Consider the following 17,373-nt stretch of genomic DNA (forward strand, 5'->3'; position numbering starts at 1 on the left):
ATAATAATGAAAAAGTCATATGTGTGAAATTTAACCTTCTCCAGGTATCCATTTGCCGGAAAATCAGGGGTTCCAATACCAGGAAGATCCCAAATAATAACATTTTTATAAAGTGGATGGGGATACGGAGTTGGATCCATGGTAATTTGGTTCATTCCTGTTGGAGCTGCACCTTCATCTTCATCACTAAGACCTCTGACAACATTGATAAAGGTGGACTTTCCCACTCCGGAGTCTCCAGTTATGGCAATATTCAGAGGGACATCATCTGCTTTCTCCATAGCACGTTTTACCCTTCCTATTCCCTCTATAATGTCACCATCAACTAAAGCCTCTTGCATTCTCTGTGTTTCCTCCTCAGGAATTATTCGAGAGGCATTCTCATTCTCCTCCAGCATCCTGGAAGTTCTGTTTCCCATCTCTGGAGAGTGCTGCTGCTGCTGCTGCTGCTGCTGCAAGACGAAGAAAACAATCATTATTATTGAGTCAAATGTTATATAAGATTTTATACACACATGTATGAGTAATTTACAGGTAATCCCTGATGTACAAATGCTTGAAGCTGCTTGCGGGTCACGTAAGCGCTCTACTCCATCACTCCACCTTGCCTTGCACTGCGGTCCCAGCATCATAACATCCATTTTGCTCACTGTTTACAGGGTTTTCATGTATCTCTTTATGTGTTTATATTTTTATGGCACGATTTTTGTTCACATATGCGATTGATTGCATATTATTATTATTATTATTATTATTATTTATTAGATTTATATAGCGCCAACATATTACGCAGCGCTGTACAATAAATAGGCTTACAGACAATGATAACAGGGTTGACAGAACAATACAGGTAACAGACCATAGATACAACAATACAGGTAATAGCAATAAGATACACAACACAATGCAGATAATAGTACAATGCCAGATCATAAACTGGAATGGTAGTGGTAAAAAATTACCAGTTCCAAATTCTGGGTAAAGTGCACACAGTCAAGTATGATACACAAGGGGAGAGGGCCTTGCCAAAGGCTTACAATCTAGAGGGAGGGGCTGGTGACACAAAAGGAGGGGGTGCATCAAGAAGTTATTGGCAGAAAGGATTAGGGTAGTGTTGAGTTGATGTAGGCCTCCTTGAAGAAGTGAGTTTTGAGTGCTTTTTTGAAGGTGTTGAAGGTGGGAGCGAGCCTGATGGGCAGTGGGAGAGAGTTCCACAGGATAGGGGCAGCTCTAGTGAAGTCCTGCAGTCTGGCATGGGAGTGCGAGATGCATGGGGTGGTTAAGAGGAGGTCGTTGGAGGAGCGAAGTGGGCGGCCAGGTGTATATCTGCTGACCAGGTCAGAGATGTAGGTTGGGCAGGACTTGTGTAAGGATTTGTAGGCCAAACATAGGCTCTTGAAGCTGATTCTGAAGTAAATTGGAAGCCAATGAAGGGATTTGCGTAGGAGAGTTGTGGAGACAGAGCGGTGGGAGGAGTAGATGAGTCTGGCTGCTGCGTTCATGATGGATTTTAGGGGGGCGGTGCGGTTTTGAGGAAGGCCTGACAAGAGGGAGTTGCAGTAGTCCAGGCGGGAGATGATGAGGGCATGGACAAGGAGTTTGGTAGTGTCTGGGGTCAGGAAAGGCCGGATCTTGGAGATGTTGCGTAAGTGGAAATAGCAGGCTCTAGCTACGGTTTAGATGTGGGAGGTGAAGGAGAGGGCCGAGTCCAGGGTGACACCCAGGCAGCGGGCTTGTGTGGTTGGATGAATGATTGTGCCATTGACAGTGACATAGAGGTCAGTGGGGGGTGAAGCAGCATGGGGTGGAAAGATTAGGAGTTCAGTCTTATCCAGGCTTAATTTTAGGAACTTGGCAGACATCCAGGATGAAATAGCTGAGAGGCCAGAGGATACCTTCTCCATGGTGGTGGTGGAGAGGTCAGTGGTATGGAGGTAAATCTGGGTGTGAACTAGTGATGCTCGGATACCCCTTTTTAAAACCTGAATTGATCCTGGATCCGGATACCCAGATATCCAGATCCGAATTGGATATCCGAATCCGAACTTTGCGGTAAATTCAAACGCAATATCCGGGATATCCGGTTGGATGTGGATATCCAGATAGAAAGCCGGAAGTGGCCTTTAAATTGCTTCCAAAACGTTTTTTTTTTAGGTAAATGAGGCATGTAGCATCATGTTTTTTTTAAAGGGAAACCCTAATTGAATATGTGGGGACTTAAAATACAAAACGAAAAAAATGGCTGTCAATTAACATCAGGACTAGATTCCAGAAAGCGGTCGTGCAGCCCACATTGTGTCCAAAGTCCAACCGCACAACTAGGACATGGCAGTTTTCAGCCCACACACCTCCAAAAAATTACGCAAGCAATTGTTTTTTGGGTTAAATATAGGTGGTATCAGCACAGCAGCAGTGGCCTGTGGCACCCTGGTCTGGCAGTGGGAGCAGCACAGGCAGCAGGAGCAGGGCAATGCAGCAGCAGGAGGTGTAACGTGTGCCAGGAGCATGCCGGACGTGGCACGTGTACGTGGCACGTGTATGTAACACGTAGCGTTAGTACCACGGCTGTAAAAAAATTGTGAACCAGGCTGCTTACTTAGTAATAGTTTACAACCAGGAGGAGCCAGGAGGTTGTGGTGGTAAAGGGTGGTAAGGCAGACATAGTGATTCCCAGCCACTTCATGTCCCCCTCTTGCCAACAACAGGGAAAGACTCGCCCAACAGGGTCTGGCGGCAGTTTTGTCTTGCACGGGAAGCGGTGTAGGGAGCAGAGGAGGCCACTGAGGACTTGCTGCCTGAACAGGCCTCACTGTCGGCAGGAGTGACAGAGGGGGTTCTGGTGCTCTGAGTCTGACCACTGCCATTGCAAGCTGGCTTCAGCCAGATGATGTGGGGTACTTGTACTTTATTAAAATCGGGGTTGGACTTTAAAACAAATCAGCACGGAGTGACGGACAGCAGAGGAGAAGACAGTGCACACTAAGGGCCTGATTCACAAAGCGGTGCTAACAGTTAGCACCGTGGTGAAAAGCCCTTTATCACGCCTAAACTCTGTTTAGGCATGATAAGTTTAGGTGTGATAAGTTTAGGTGTGATAAGTTTTTAGGTGTGATAAGTTTAAGTACCAACTGGGCTAGCATCGCAGTGCACAGCTGATCAAAAGTTTTGCGCTAGCAAAGTCTGGTGCACTTTGCATAGAGTTTAATGGCGCTGCTTTGCGTGCGGGACTTTGCGTGCGATCTAAACTTATCTAAACTTAGCATGCCTAAACTTATCATGCCTAAACTTATCATGCCTAAACTGAGTTTAGGCATGATAAAAATGGTTATCACGCCTAAAGTCTTTAACTGGGTTATCACCGCTTTGTGAATCGAGCCCTAACTGTCTAACTGTCACACTGACACTGCTCAGCACAGCAGCACTGCAGTAATTTGCAATAAGCTAACACAGTAGTACTACTCTAACAACTAACTGCAGTACTAACTACACAATAACACAGTAATAGAGTGACCAGATTTTTGTGGGTCCAACCTGGGACGTGGGGGGGGGGCAGCGCGCGCAGCGGCGAAAAGTGGGGAGGACTGAGGAGCGCGCAGCGACGAAGACTGGGGAGGGGGGGACGTGGGGTGGCGGCGAAAAGTGGGGAGGACTGAGGAGCGCGCAGCGACGAAGACTGGGGAGGGGGCTGCACCGCGGTGAGAAATGGGCGTGGCCATGCCATTGTATGGGCGGAGCTAACGTAATGATGTAACAGCGAGGCATAAGAAAGCAGTGTTTACGCCATGATGTGGACAAACGAGACTTTGCATCATGGGTGTGCAGAAACTGTGTGATGCTAATAGTATACCGTAACCACAAAGCAGCAAACATAGCCATCTATGACCATTAAATAATAAATGCAGTAACAGTTACCCCGGACACCAGAAAATAAACGCAATGGGCAACATGTCAGCACAAAATAAACGCAATGCGGGCAAACATGTCAGTACAAAATAAATGCAATGCGGGCAAACATTTCACCAGAAAATTAACGCAATGCGGGCAAACATTTCCCCAGAAAATTAACGCAATGCGGGCAAACATTTCACTAGAAAAGAAATGCATTGCGGGCAAACATTTCACCAGAAAAGAAACGCACTGCGGGCAAACATTTCACCAGAAAAGAAACGCAATGCAGGCAAACATTTCACCAGAAAAGAAACGCAAAGCGGGCAAACATTTCGCCAGAAAAGAAACGCAATGCGGGCAAACATTTCACCAGAAAAGAAACGCAATACGGGCAAACATTTCACCTGGAAAAAAAAACGCAATGCGGGCAAACATTTCACCAGAAAAGAAACGCAATGCGGGCAAACATTTCACCTGGAAAAAAAACCGCAATGCGGGCAAACATTTCACCAGAAAAGAAACGCAATGCGGGCAAACATTTCACCAGAAAAGAAACGCAATGCGGGCAAACATTTCACCAGAAAAGAAACGCATTGCGGGCAAACATCTCACCTGGAAAAGAAACACAATGCAGGCAAACATTTCACCTGGGAAAAAAAACGCAATGCGGGCAAACATTTCACCTGAAAAAGAAACGCAATGCGGGCAAACATTTCATCTGGAAAAGAAACGCAATGCGGGCAAACATTTCACCTGGAAAAGAAACGCAATGCGGGCAAACATTTTACCTGGAATAGAAACGCAATGCGGGCAAACATTTCACCTGGAAAAGAAACGCAATGCGGGCAAACATTTCACCTGAAAAAGAAACGCAATGCGGGCAAACATTTCACCTGGAAAAAAAACGCAATGCGGGCAAACATTTCACCTGGAAAAGAAACGCAATGCGGGCAAACATTTCACCAGAAAAGAAACAATGTGGGCAAACATTTCGCCAGAAAAGAAACGCAATGCGGGCAAACATTTCCCCAGAAAAGAAACAATGCGGGCAAACATTTCACCTGGAAAAGAAAGCATTTACTCACCTGGCAGAAGTCTCCGGCCTCTGGCGCGCTGCTCCCGGGACCACCTTCCTCCTGAAGTCTCCCGCGCTGACAGCCTGGCAGAGCAGGGCTACGGCAAGATGGCGCCCGAAGCCCTGTATTGGAGACAAAAATAGGTCTCCAGTACAGGGCTTCGGCAGCCATCTTGCCGTAGCCCTGCTCGCCTGCCGGTGTCGGAACAGACACCGGAAGAGGAGGCTGGAGCGGGGCTGCGGGCAATGAACTGGCACGGCGTCTATAGACGCCGCTGCCAGTTCATAAGGATAGAGTGGCCAGAGTCGTCCCGCTGCTGAAAGCGGGACGTTTCCCGGGACCTCATGCAGCCTGGGACAGCGGACCCCGAATCCGGGACGCGTCCCGGGCAATCCGGGACGTCTGGTCACTCTACACAGTAATCCTATTCCCTAACCTATACTGTGGCTAATAGCAGGCCAGCAGCAGGCCTGGTCTCTGTGCACAGCACACAGAGCACACACAGACACAGGACCTAACAAGCAGCTGCTGCAGCACAAACTCTGACTGTCACTGAATAAAATCAAGCTAGCTTACTAATAAACAATCGAACAATAGTGTAGTGAAGGTGTTAATCACTGAACAGTAGAGTTGGGCCGAACCTCCGATTTTAGGTTCGCGAACCGGGTTCGCGAACTTCTGCGGAAGGTTCGGTTCGCGTTAAAGTTCGCGAACCGCAATAGACTTCAATGGGGATGCGAACTTTGAAAAAAAAAAATAATTATGCTGGCCACAAAAGTGATGGAAAAGATGTTTCAAGGGGTCTAACACCTGGAGGGGGGCATGGCGGAGTGGGATATACGCCAAAAGTCCCCAGGAAAAATCTGGATTTGACGCAAAGCAGCGTTTTAAGGACAGAAATCACATTGAATGCTAAATGACAGGCCTAAAGTGCTTTAAAACATCTTGCATGTGTATACATCAATCAGGTAGTGTAATTAAGGTACTGCTTCACACTGACACACCAAACTGTTCACTGAACAGAACAGGTATGCAGTGGCGGGTTCACTAAACAGGTATACAGTGGGGGGTCCACTGAACAGAACAGGTATGCAGTGGCGGGTCCACTGAACAGAACAGGTATGCAGTGGTGGGTTCACAGAACAGGTATGCAGTGGTGGGTTCACAGAACAGGTATGCAGTGGCAGGATCACTGAACAGGTATGCAGTGGTGGGTGGGTTCACAGAACAGGTATGCAGTGGCAGGATCACTGAACAGGTATGCAGTGGTGGGTGGGTTCACAGAACAGGTATGCAGTGGTGGGTTCACAGAACAGGTATGCAGTGGCAGGATCACTGAACAGGTATGCAGTGGTGGGTGGGTTCACAGAACAGGTATGCAGTGGCAGGATCACTGAACAGGTATGCAGTGGTGGGTGGGTTCACAGAACAGGTATGCAGTGGCAGGATCACTGAACAGGTATGCAGTGGTGGGTGGGTTCACAGAACAGGTATGCAGTGGTGGGTTCACAGAACAGGTATGCAGTGGCAGGATCACTGAACAGGTATGCAGTGGTGGGTGGGTTCACAGAACAGGTATGCAGTGGTGGGTTCACAGAACAGGTATGCAGTGGCAGGATCACTGAACAGGTATGCAGTGGTGGGTTCACAGAACAGGTATGCAGTGGCAGGATCACTGAACAGGTATGCAGTGGTGGGTGGGTTCACAGAACAGGTATGCAGTGGCAGGATCACTGAACAGGTATGCAGTGGTGGGTGGGTTCACAGAACAGGTATGCAGTGGTGGGTTCACAGAACAGGTATGCAGTGGCAGGATCACTGAACAGGTATGCAGTGGTGGGTGGGTTCACAGAACAGGTATGCAGTGGTGGGTTCACAGAACAGGTATGCAGTGGCAGGATCACTGAACAGGTATGCAGTGGTGGGTGGGTTCACAGAACAGGTATGCAGTGGCAGGATCACAGAACAGGTATGCAGTGGTGGGTTCACAGAACAGGTATGCAGTGGCAGGATCACTGAACAGGTATGCAGTGGTGGGTGGGTTCACAGAACAGGAATGCAGTGGCAGGATCACTGAACAGGTATGCAGCCAGGAAAAGCTAAGCCTAACTAATCTTTCCCTATGAGAGACAGACAGCAGCTCGCCCTACTCTCTCTAATGTAGGCACACGAGTGGCCGTAATGGCCGCCGCTGCCTGCCTTATATAAGGGTGGTGGGGCTCCAGGGGCTAGTGTAGCCTAATTGGCTACACTGGGCCTGCTGACTGTGATGTAGAGGGTCAAAGTTGACCCTCATAGTGCATTGTGGGGCGAACCGAACTTCCGGAAACGTTCGCCTGCGGGAGGCGAACGCGAACCACCGAAGTTTGCCGGGAACCGTTCGCCGGCGAACTGTTCGGCCCATCTCTACTGAACAGCTTTAGGTTTATCACTGTATACAGCACTTGCTAGGCCAGTAGCACTGGAGCATGTCTCTCAGTGTGCCTTCACACAAGCAAGGACAATATTTCTCATCATGGCACCCCTCCTTATATACAGGGGGGGCTGGCCAGGGTTCCCATCTGTGATTGGGTGCTAGAGCTTAGGCTGGGAGCCCTCTGATTGGCTCAATGAGGTCAGGAGGGGCTGGCCAGGGTTCCCCTCTGTGATTGGTTGCTTGGGCTTAGGCTGGGAGCCCTGTCATTGGCTCAATGACGTCATGGATGTCATCTTCATGGTTACAGTATCCGGATTCAGATATCCGACCAGATACCCGGATTGGGTAGTGCTATTCGAATTTGCACCGGAATCCGAATCCGAGGTCGGATAGCTGAAAAATTTCGTATTATCTGGGTTGAGCACCACTGCATGTAACTGCTGGATCAGTTTTCGTACTGGCTGCTCATACTATATGCACTTTCACTCTAAATGTATTGAGTACTACAGAACCAGAACCCAGGTTCTATCACTGTGGTAGCTCTTATCTTGAGCACCCCAGATGATGACTAGTATTTCTACTTATATATCACCTATTTGAGGTGGTATTGAACACCAATTGATTACCCTATGCATATGAGGTGTATTGACTTGTGTTTTTAAATGCTTTTATTCATTTATAGTGTTTATTGTTGTATAATAATTTTTGTATACCTTTTGTATATCATTGCATGTGGTGCTAATTTTTGGTCATAGCCTTTCCTTGGTTTGTTTTTCCTCATGAGCTCACCCCATTGGTGTTTGTGCTTCATGATCAAGTGCCTTTGTAAGGCAGTTGTCCCTAGGTGGATGTTGCTTTTTCCATGACTCAATTTTTGGTGGCAGATATTACAGATGGCAATGCAGTAATGTGAGGCAGACACACAAAAAAATTTCCACACTGGTGAGCTCTGGTATAACGGCATTCTGGTGGTGGCAGCAACTGACATAGGCCTCAATTCACTAAGCTTTATCAAACACTTTACCGAACGTTTGAAAATTTACCTTGTGGGTAAAATCTCATTTTGAATTCACTAGGGTGTTATAGATATATTGAACGTTTTATCGATGAAACATTCGATACACATTTAACACCTTAGTGAATTCAAAATTAGATTTCACCCATGAGGTAAATTATCAAATGTTCGATAGAGTGTTTGATAAAGCTTAGTGAATTGAGGCCATTTATTGAAGAGCATGTTGGCTGGCTATGCCTAGGTGGCGATACATGCCGCTGGACACTGGCACGAGTTGTTTCCGACAAACTCCCCCTGCTTCTTACAGAAACTTGTCTCCTCTTCCTCCTCCCTGACCCCCCCCCCTCTGAACTGTCCCCTGTTCATCTTGTCTTCCCGGATCCCAAGTGACATTTATACCATGATCATCATAATTATCATCCACAGCTTCGCTTGCATCAGACACCTCCAAAACTGCACCAACAACAGGTACTTCATCATCATCATCCTCACACCTTACTTCCGTAGTGACGCCTAACTCAGACTTATGAGGTGGTGTAACATCCTTAGCGCCTTCATCTTGTACCAATAATGCTCCTGCATCAGTAAATTCACTACAAACCTGTGTGAATAACTCCTGCAAACTCTGAAATGGAGAGGCTGTGGTGCTAGTAGTAGCGGTGGTGGCTGCTCCTATGGGAGAAAAGCGCTATAGAAATGTTAATGTATTCTATTGTATTGTAAGTAGTTGTGGGGTGCCAGAATCAGAGTAGGAGGGGGAAGATATGTCATTGTTCCATCCGGAGCTGAGGTGTTCTGTGTTATGAAGTCAACTATTTCCTCATAATCATGGGGGTTAAGGGTACGTACCCTCTGAACACTCTGCATTGATCAAAGGCCACACAAAATCACATCAGCACTACCCCAAAAAGACCTGTGGGGTGGCCTGCCTCTGCTTGTCATTTTTTTTTTTCCATCCATATTGGGTATGTACTAACAATATTCAATAGTGGTAGACAGTGTTTGTAATCGCAAAGAGGCACACAATCAGTGTCAAATACACCCCTGTACTAACAATATTCAATAGTAATAGACGGTGTGTGTAATCACAAGGAGGCACACAATCAGTGTCAAATACACAGCAGCTGTGTGTGTGTACAACAGGGCTGTGTACTTTAACACACACACAGATATCCTATAGTATGTTCAATCACAAATACAGTTGCAAGCTAAGCACTACTTATGATACACAGTGTGCTGGCTTGCTTGCAATATAGTTAGAAGAGTATAGTAGAACTGCAAGGCCCAGCAATGACTGTGGCCTGGCCTGTATGCAGTGTAAGTGTAACCCCCACAGATATCAATAACAGATACAGTTGGAAGCTAAGCACAGCTTATGATAGACAGTGTGCTGACTTGCAATAGTTAGAAGAGTATAGTAGAAATAGAAAGCCCAGCAATGACTGTGGACTGTATGCAGTGTGTGTAACCCACCCACACAGATATCAGTAAAATATACAGTTGCAAGCTAAGCACAGCTTATGATAGACAGTGTGCTGCCTTGCTTGCAATATAGATAGAAGAATATAGTAGAACTACACAGCCCAGTGATGTCTGTGTGGCCTGCATCATGCTCGTGTCTAAGGCCGTGCGGCCCGTGCAGCCACCCTGAGCACTGAGGGAGGAGGGCACTGTGATGGAGGGGGGAGCCGCAGCTGTGGGGAGGGCGACCCGACCTCTCCCTCCCTTCCTCTCCCCGGGACACCCTTGGAACGCAGGAAGGTGAGTTGCTGTATACAGCGCTTCCTGCTGCGCTCACTCTGCAGCGCAGGGAGTAGCACGAGGGTGGCCTGGAAGAGGAAGGGAGGGAGAAGTCAGGCCACCCTCCCTGTGGCTGACTCCCGCATCCATTATGGGGGGAGCGCACCTACCTATCTAGCCTACACTGGGGGAAACTACCTATCTAACCTATACTGCAGGTTCCTACCTATCCAACCTATACTGGGGGCAGCTATCTATCTAACCTATACTGGTGGCTCCTATCTAGATAGCCTATGCTGGGGGCACCTACCCATCTAACCTGTACAGGGGGCACCTACCTATTTAGCCTATACTGGGGGCAGTTACCTTTCTAACATATACTGCAGGTACCTACCTATCTAACCCATACTGGCGGCACCTACCTATATAACCTATACTGGGGGCACCTACCTATCTAACCTATAATGGGGGCACTTACCTATCTGACCTATACTGGGGGCACCTACCTATCTGACCTAAGTGGTGGGCACCTACCTATCCAGTGTTATCCCCAGGCTCTTTTTGATGGGTGGTCCACCAGGCTAGTTTTGGTGAGCATCCAGCTGTCATCAGTACACCTCCTCCTATGCTGTAAGCAGATTTGCTTACAGAAGCACCGGCCATGCATTCTCTCATCTCGCCCCCACCTGGCTACTATTTCATTCCACCCGTCTGGAAAAAAATTCTAGGGAGAACACTGCTATCTAACCTATAATGGGGGCACCTACTTATCTAACCTATACTAGGGATTCCTAGGTATCTAGCCTATACTGGGGCACCTACCTATCCAACTTATACTTAGTTACATAGTTACATAGTTATTTAGGATGAAAAAAGACATATGTCCATCAAGTTCAACCAGAGAACAAAGTACAACACCAGCCTGCTCCCTCACATATCCCTGTTGATCCAGAGGAAGGCAAAAAACCCTTACAATGCATGGTCCAATTAGCCCCAAAAGGGAAAAATTCCTTCCCGACTCCAGATGGCAATCAGATAAAATCCCTGGATCAACATCAGTAGGCATTGCCTAGTAATTGTAGCCATGGATGTCTTTCAACGCAAGGAAAGCATCTAAGCCCCCTTTAAATGCAGGTATAGAATTTGCCATAACTACTTCCTGTGGCAATGCATTCCACATCTTAATCACTCTTACTGTAAAGAATCCTAAATGGCTAAAATATTTTTCCTCCATGCGCAGATCATGTCCTCTAGTCCTTTGAGAAGGCCTAGGGACAAAAAGCTCATCCGCCAAGCTATTATATTGCCCACTGATGTATTTATACATGTTAATTAGATCCCCTCTAAGGCGTCTTTTCTCTAGACTAAATAAACCCAGTTTATCTAACCTCTTCTTGATAAGTGAGACCTTCCATCCCACGTATCAATTTTGTAGCTCGTCTCTGCACCTGCTCTAAAACTGCAATATCTTTTTTGTAATGTGGTGCCCAGAACTGAATTCCATATTCCAGATGTGGCCTTACTAGAGAGTTAAACAGGGGCAATATTATGCTAGCATCTCGAGTTTTTATTTCCCTTTTAATGCATCCCAAAATTTTGTTAGCTTTAGCTGCAGCGGCTTGGCATTGAGTATGATTATTTAACTTGTCAATGAGTACTCCTAAGTCCTTCTCTAAGTTTGATGTCCCCATCTGTATCCCGTTTATTTTGTATGGTGCTAGACCATTAGTACGTCCAAAATGCATGACTTTACATTTGTCAACATTGAATTTCATCTGCCATGTATGTTCCCATATAGCCATCCTATCCAGATCCTGTTGCAATATGACACTATCTTCCTGAGAGTTGATGATTCTGCACAATTTTGTATCATCTGCAAAAATAGCAACATTGCTCACTACTGCATCTACTAGGTCATTAATAAATAAATTGAAGAGCACTGGACCCAGAACAGACCCCTGTGGGACCCCACTGCTAACAGTCTCCCATTTTCAGTACGATCCATTGACCACAACTCTTTGTTTTCTGTCCATTAGCCAGTTCCCTATCCATGCACACAGACTCTTCCCCAGTCCGTGCATCCTCAACTTTTGCACCAGACTTTTGTAGGGAACAGTGTCGAAGGCCTTTGCAAAGTCCAAGTATATCACATCTACATCATTCCCAATATCCACATTAGCGTTCACTACCTCATAAAAGCTGAGCATGTGTAACAATCTGCTAGTGTGTGAGGGCACTAGCAGACAGACAAGTATCAGACTTTCCCTGAAAGGGTAAAGTCTTACAGACAGTGACAGTAGAAGGCAGCACAAACACTGAATACAGATATAGAGATTGGTCAGACAAATCGAGTCAGCAACAGATCAGATTGGTCAAGTACAAAATCGTCAGGCAATATCTAAGTGAGTAATCAGGCAGAGGTCGGCAACAGATCAGATTGGCAAAGGTACAGAATCGGCAGACAAAATCTAAGTGAGTAATCAGGCAGTGGTTGGCAACAGATCAGATTGGCAAAGGTACAAAATCGGCAGGCAAAGAGTAGTCAGAGAAGCAGGCAGAAGTCAAACACAGGTATAATCGATATATAAGTAAGCTGAGCTAGTGTGAAATCCCCGGGGTCCTGCCGGTTCAAGTCGCACAAGGAACTGACTAAGGTCTGAAGCCTTCACTGCGAAGTGTTAGCTAGAGCAGACAGTGAGCAAGTGTCAGAACAGAGCTTAAATAGCCCGGGTAAGCAGGATAACACGCCCCCAAGCCGCTTGGCCAATCAGGAACCAGAGGTGGAGCCATGCGTGTCAGCTGACAGGTAATCAGCTAACACGCTTCCTTAGAGCATAAGAGGAGCAACGCTGACAGCGTGTGCGTCCGCCCTCATTTACAGTCTGAGTATCATGCGGCCGGATCTCCGCATAAACGCTGCTGACACCATCCCTGTCAATGCGGCCAGCCGCACCGGAAGTCCCAGATGCGCTGCCAGCGGAGGCAGCGGAAGCTGACATGGTAAGAGCGGTGATACTGACATTACCCCCCCCCCCCCCCTCCTGAGGTGTGGACTCCGAACACGCCAGAACTGGTCTATCCGGTTGAGAATTATGAAATTCAGAAATCAATTCATCTGCATGAAGTCTATGAGTAGGAATCCAAGATCTTTCCTCCGGCTCGTAACCCCTCCAATGTACCAAATACTGTATGGAATTCCTTATTTTCCTAGAATCCAGAATTTTTTCTACCTCATATTCAGGTTCACCATCAATAATCACGGGAGGGGGGGGGGGGGAGTGGAATCAATATCAGCTTCAGCAGCAGACTTCAGCAATGACACATGGAAAGACTTGCTCCCCTTCATGGAAGCCGGCAGAGACACCTTATAGGTTACTTCATTGTTTTTTTCAGAAATAAGGCAAGGACCAATATATTTGGGACCGAGTTTGGCTGAAGGCTGGCGCAAACCAATATTTTTCGTGGAAACCCATACTCAATCTCCAGGAGAAAACTGATGGTGAGGAGAGCGATGACGATCGGCTTGTTGCTTCTGAGATGCAACAGCTTTCTTTAAATTCTGATTGACTGAGGCCAAAATCTTTCACATCCTGATCACCCAGTCCTGCAGAACCGGGAAGGATGAGGAAGAAGAGGGGACAAAGGAGAATCTGGGAGATCTCCCGAAAACCACTTGGAATGGAGAAAGTTTGGATGAGGCATTCAATAAATTGTTATGAGAAAATTCTGCCAACGGCAAAAACTGAACCCAATCTTCCTGGGACTCAGAAACATAGCACCTCAGAAACTGCTCAAGGGACTGATTAGTTCTTTCCATCTGGCCATTTGTCTGAGGATGAAATCCAGAGGAAAAGGATAAAGACATACCCAGATGTGCAGAAAAGTTTTTCCAGAACTGGGAAACAAATTGCACCCCTCTGTCAGATACAATATTTTCTGGAATACCGTGTAATCGAAAAATATTTTCAATAAACAAATCGACCAATTCTTTGGCAGAAGGTAGTTTCCACAGTGGTATGAAATGTGCCATTTTGCTGAACTGATCCACGACAACCCAGATAACCGTTTTTCCCTGGGCCGCAGGGAGATCAACAATGAAGTCCATGGAAATGTGCATCCAGGGAGAACTGGGGACTGGCAACGGTTGTAGCGTACCAGCAGGAGCACTCCTGGTCGCTTTACTTCTAGCACAAATGGTGCATGCTGCCACTAATTCCCTACAATCAGTACGGATAGAAGGCCACCAGAAGTGCCGCTGGAGTAAATCCAACGATCTGGTGACACCTGGATGACCAGCTGCCTTACTGCAATGACATTGCTTCAGTACAGATAGACGTAAATGCAAAGGGACAAACAATTACTCAGGTTTCCCCGACGGGGCCTCTGCCTGAAATTGAGCCAGTGATTCCAATAAATCAGCTGACAATTCAGTTGCAGAAATGACAATATGCTCTGGAAGTATGTTAGGAGGAGTAACAGGTAGTGACTCAACAGGATCAAAACATCTGGATAATGCGTCAGCCTTTACGTTCTTGCTCCCAGGTTTATATGTTATGTTAAACCTGAAGCGGGAAAAGAATAAAGCCCAGCGAGCCTGCCTGGGATTCAGTCTTTTAGCTCCTTGTATGTACTCCAGATTTTTGTGATCTGTGTACACAATAATGGTGTGTTCTGCCCCTTCCAGCCAATGCCTCCATTCCTCGAATGCCATCTTAACCGCCAGCAATTCTCTATTACCAATGTCATAATTTCTCTCTGTCGAACTGAATTTACGTGAAAAGAACGCACAAGGGTGCAAGCGTTCTGGTTGACCAGAATATTGAGATAGGACGGCACCTACCCCTATCTCTGAGGCATCAACCTCGACAATAAAGGGTCGGAGGACATTGGCATGCATAAGGATGGGGGCAGAACAAAAGGCCTTTTTGAGGGTCTGAAAGGCCCGGGACACCTCAACAGACCAATTCGAAGGATCGGCTCTTTTTTTGGTCATATTGGTCAAAGGAGCTATGATGGTAGAGAAGTTGCAAATGAATTTGCGATAATAATTCGGGAAACCAATAATCCTCTGCAAGGGTTTCAGACCGAGAGGTTGAGGCCATTCCAACACTGCATCAACCTTTTTCTTGTCCATAGATAAACCTGAATCTGAGACTGAGATGATATATCCCAGAAATGGAATTTCTCTGACTTCGAAAACACACTTCACAATCTTAGCATAAAGTGAGCTCTCTCTCAATTTCTGTAGCACAAACTTAACATGTTGGCGATGTACCTCAATATTCTTGGAAAAAATAAGAATATCGTCTAAATAAATGATAACAAATCTACCAAGTACATCCCTAAAAATCTCGTTCACAAAATCCTGGAACACAGCAGGTGCATTACACAACCTAAAAGGCATCACCAGGTACTCGTAGTGACCATCTTGTGTGTTGAAAGCGGCCTTCCATTCATCCCCCTGTCTGATCCTGATTAGGTTATAAGCCCCTCGGAGGTCTAATTTGGAAAATATCTGTGCCCCAGTGACTTGTGAGAACAAATCTTCTATAAGCGGTAAGGGGTATTTGTTTTTTATGGTGATGTTATTCAGACCTCTATAATCAATGCATGGTCTAAGACCACCATCCTTCTTCTGAACAAAGAAAAACCCTGCTCCGGCCGGAGAACTAGAAGGGCGGATGAAACCCTTCTCTAAATTTTCTTTGATCAATACCAGTTACGTAGAGCTTTTTTGCCATGGGTATTAAAGGAATTCCCCATTCCTCTACTAAACTGGCATCAATAAAGTTCCCTGCTGCTCCAGAATCAAAGAAGGCTTGAGAAGAGAACTCACAATCCTTCAAAGATACCTTAATAGGTAGCAGTAGTTTATCAAAGGACTGGGGTGATTGTAGATCGCCTAGGGCTACACCCCTGACAGAACCTAGGTGGAGAAGTTTTCCCGACTTCTTAACACAATTTTGTACCACATGCCCTTTTTTCCAACAATAAAGACACAAACCCTCCTGTCTTCTTTTCTGCCTCTCAAGATCAGACAATTTCATGTGACCCAGCTGCATGGGTTCATCAGAGTGCGTAACAGGACAGGAAGTTTGCACGGAGGATCGTAAAAATAACCGAGACCGGCTCTGGTGATGATAACGGATTCTGCGGTCAATTTTAATAGCCAAGGAAATGGCTTCCTCCAGGGTGCGGGGCTTAGGGTGATCAATCAGGACTTCGGACACTTTATCATATAAACCCAATACAAATTGATCCATGAGTGCAAAATGTTCCCACCTAGAGGCACTAGCCCACTTTCGAAATTCCGCAGCATAATCCTCCGCAGAACTATGTCCTTGACGGAGGTTGCGGATTTTGCACACAGCAGTGGCAACTGTATCTGGATCATCATAAATGATAGCCATGGCGTCAAAGAAATCATTGACAGAATTTAAAGCCTCATGGTTAGGTGGTAAATTGTAGGCCCAAGTTTGGGAATCACCCTGCAACAGTGTTTTAACCAGGGTGACCCTCTGATGCTCATTGCGAGAAGAAATAGGTCTCACTTCAAAGTAAGATTGACAGTGATTCCTGAAATTGCGGAAATCGCTACTATGTCCGGAAAATCTCTCTGGCAATGGCATATTAGGCTTAGATACCAGGTGAACTGGTGGAGCAGTTTGAAATTGCTGCTGCGGCTGCAGTCCGTGAACAGCCTGGGACAAACTGTCCAACTGTTGCTGTTGGTTGGTTACAGTACTGCTTACGTTACCAACCGCCAGCGCGAGAGCTTGCACTTGTTTGCAAAGTTCTTCTATATCGATATGGTCTGCTCTAATGTAACGATTTGCTAGTGTGTGAGGTCACTAGCAGACAGACAAGTATCAGACTTTTCCTGAAAGGGTAAAGTCTTACAGACAGTAACAGTGGAAGGCAGTACAAACACTGAATACAGATATAGAGAATGGTCAGACAAATCGAGTCGGCAACAGATCAGATTGGTCAAGTAAAAAATCGGCAGGCAATATCTAAGTGGTTAATCAGGCAGAGGTCGGCAACAGATCAGATTGGCAAAGGTACAGAATCGGCAGGCAAAGAGTAGTCAGAGAAACAGGCAGAAGTCAAACACAGGTATAATCAATATATAAGTAAGCTGAGCTATTATGGAATCCCCGGGGTCCTGCCGGTTCAAGTCACACAAGGAACTGACTAAGGTCTGAAGCCTTCACTGCAAAGTGTTAGCTAGAGCAGAC

The 17,373-nt window shown here is 46.4% G+C and overlaps 1 protein-coding gene across 1 annotated transcript in view; it reads right to left on the minus strand.

Moving 5' to 3' along the window:
* Positions 1-17,373, minus strand: part of LOC137523129 (interferon-inducible GTPase 5-like) — a 57,605-nt gene that overhangs the window by 25,611 nt on the left and 14,621 nt on the right. Inside the window, exon 2 of the mRNA XM_068243363.1 lies at positions 36-452. Within this exon, the coding sequence (XP_068099464.1) occupies positions 36-419 (384 nt within the window). The 5' untranslated portion in view covers positions 420-452. The remainder of the gene's footprint in view (positions 1-35; positions 453-17,373) is intronic.

The sequence above is a fragment of the Hyperolius riggenbachi genome, chromosome 6 (genome assembly GCF_040937935.1).
Source record: "Hyperolius riggenbachi isolate aHypRig1 chromosome 6, aHypRig1.pri, whole genome shotgun sequence".
Classification (NCBI taxonomy): domain Eukaryota; kingdom Metazoa; phylum Chordata; class Amphibia; order Anura; family Hyperoliidae; genus Hyperolius; species Hyperolius riggenbachi.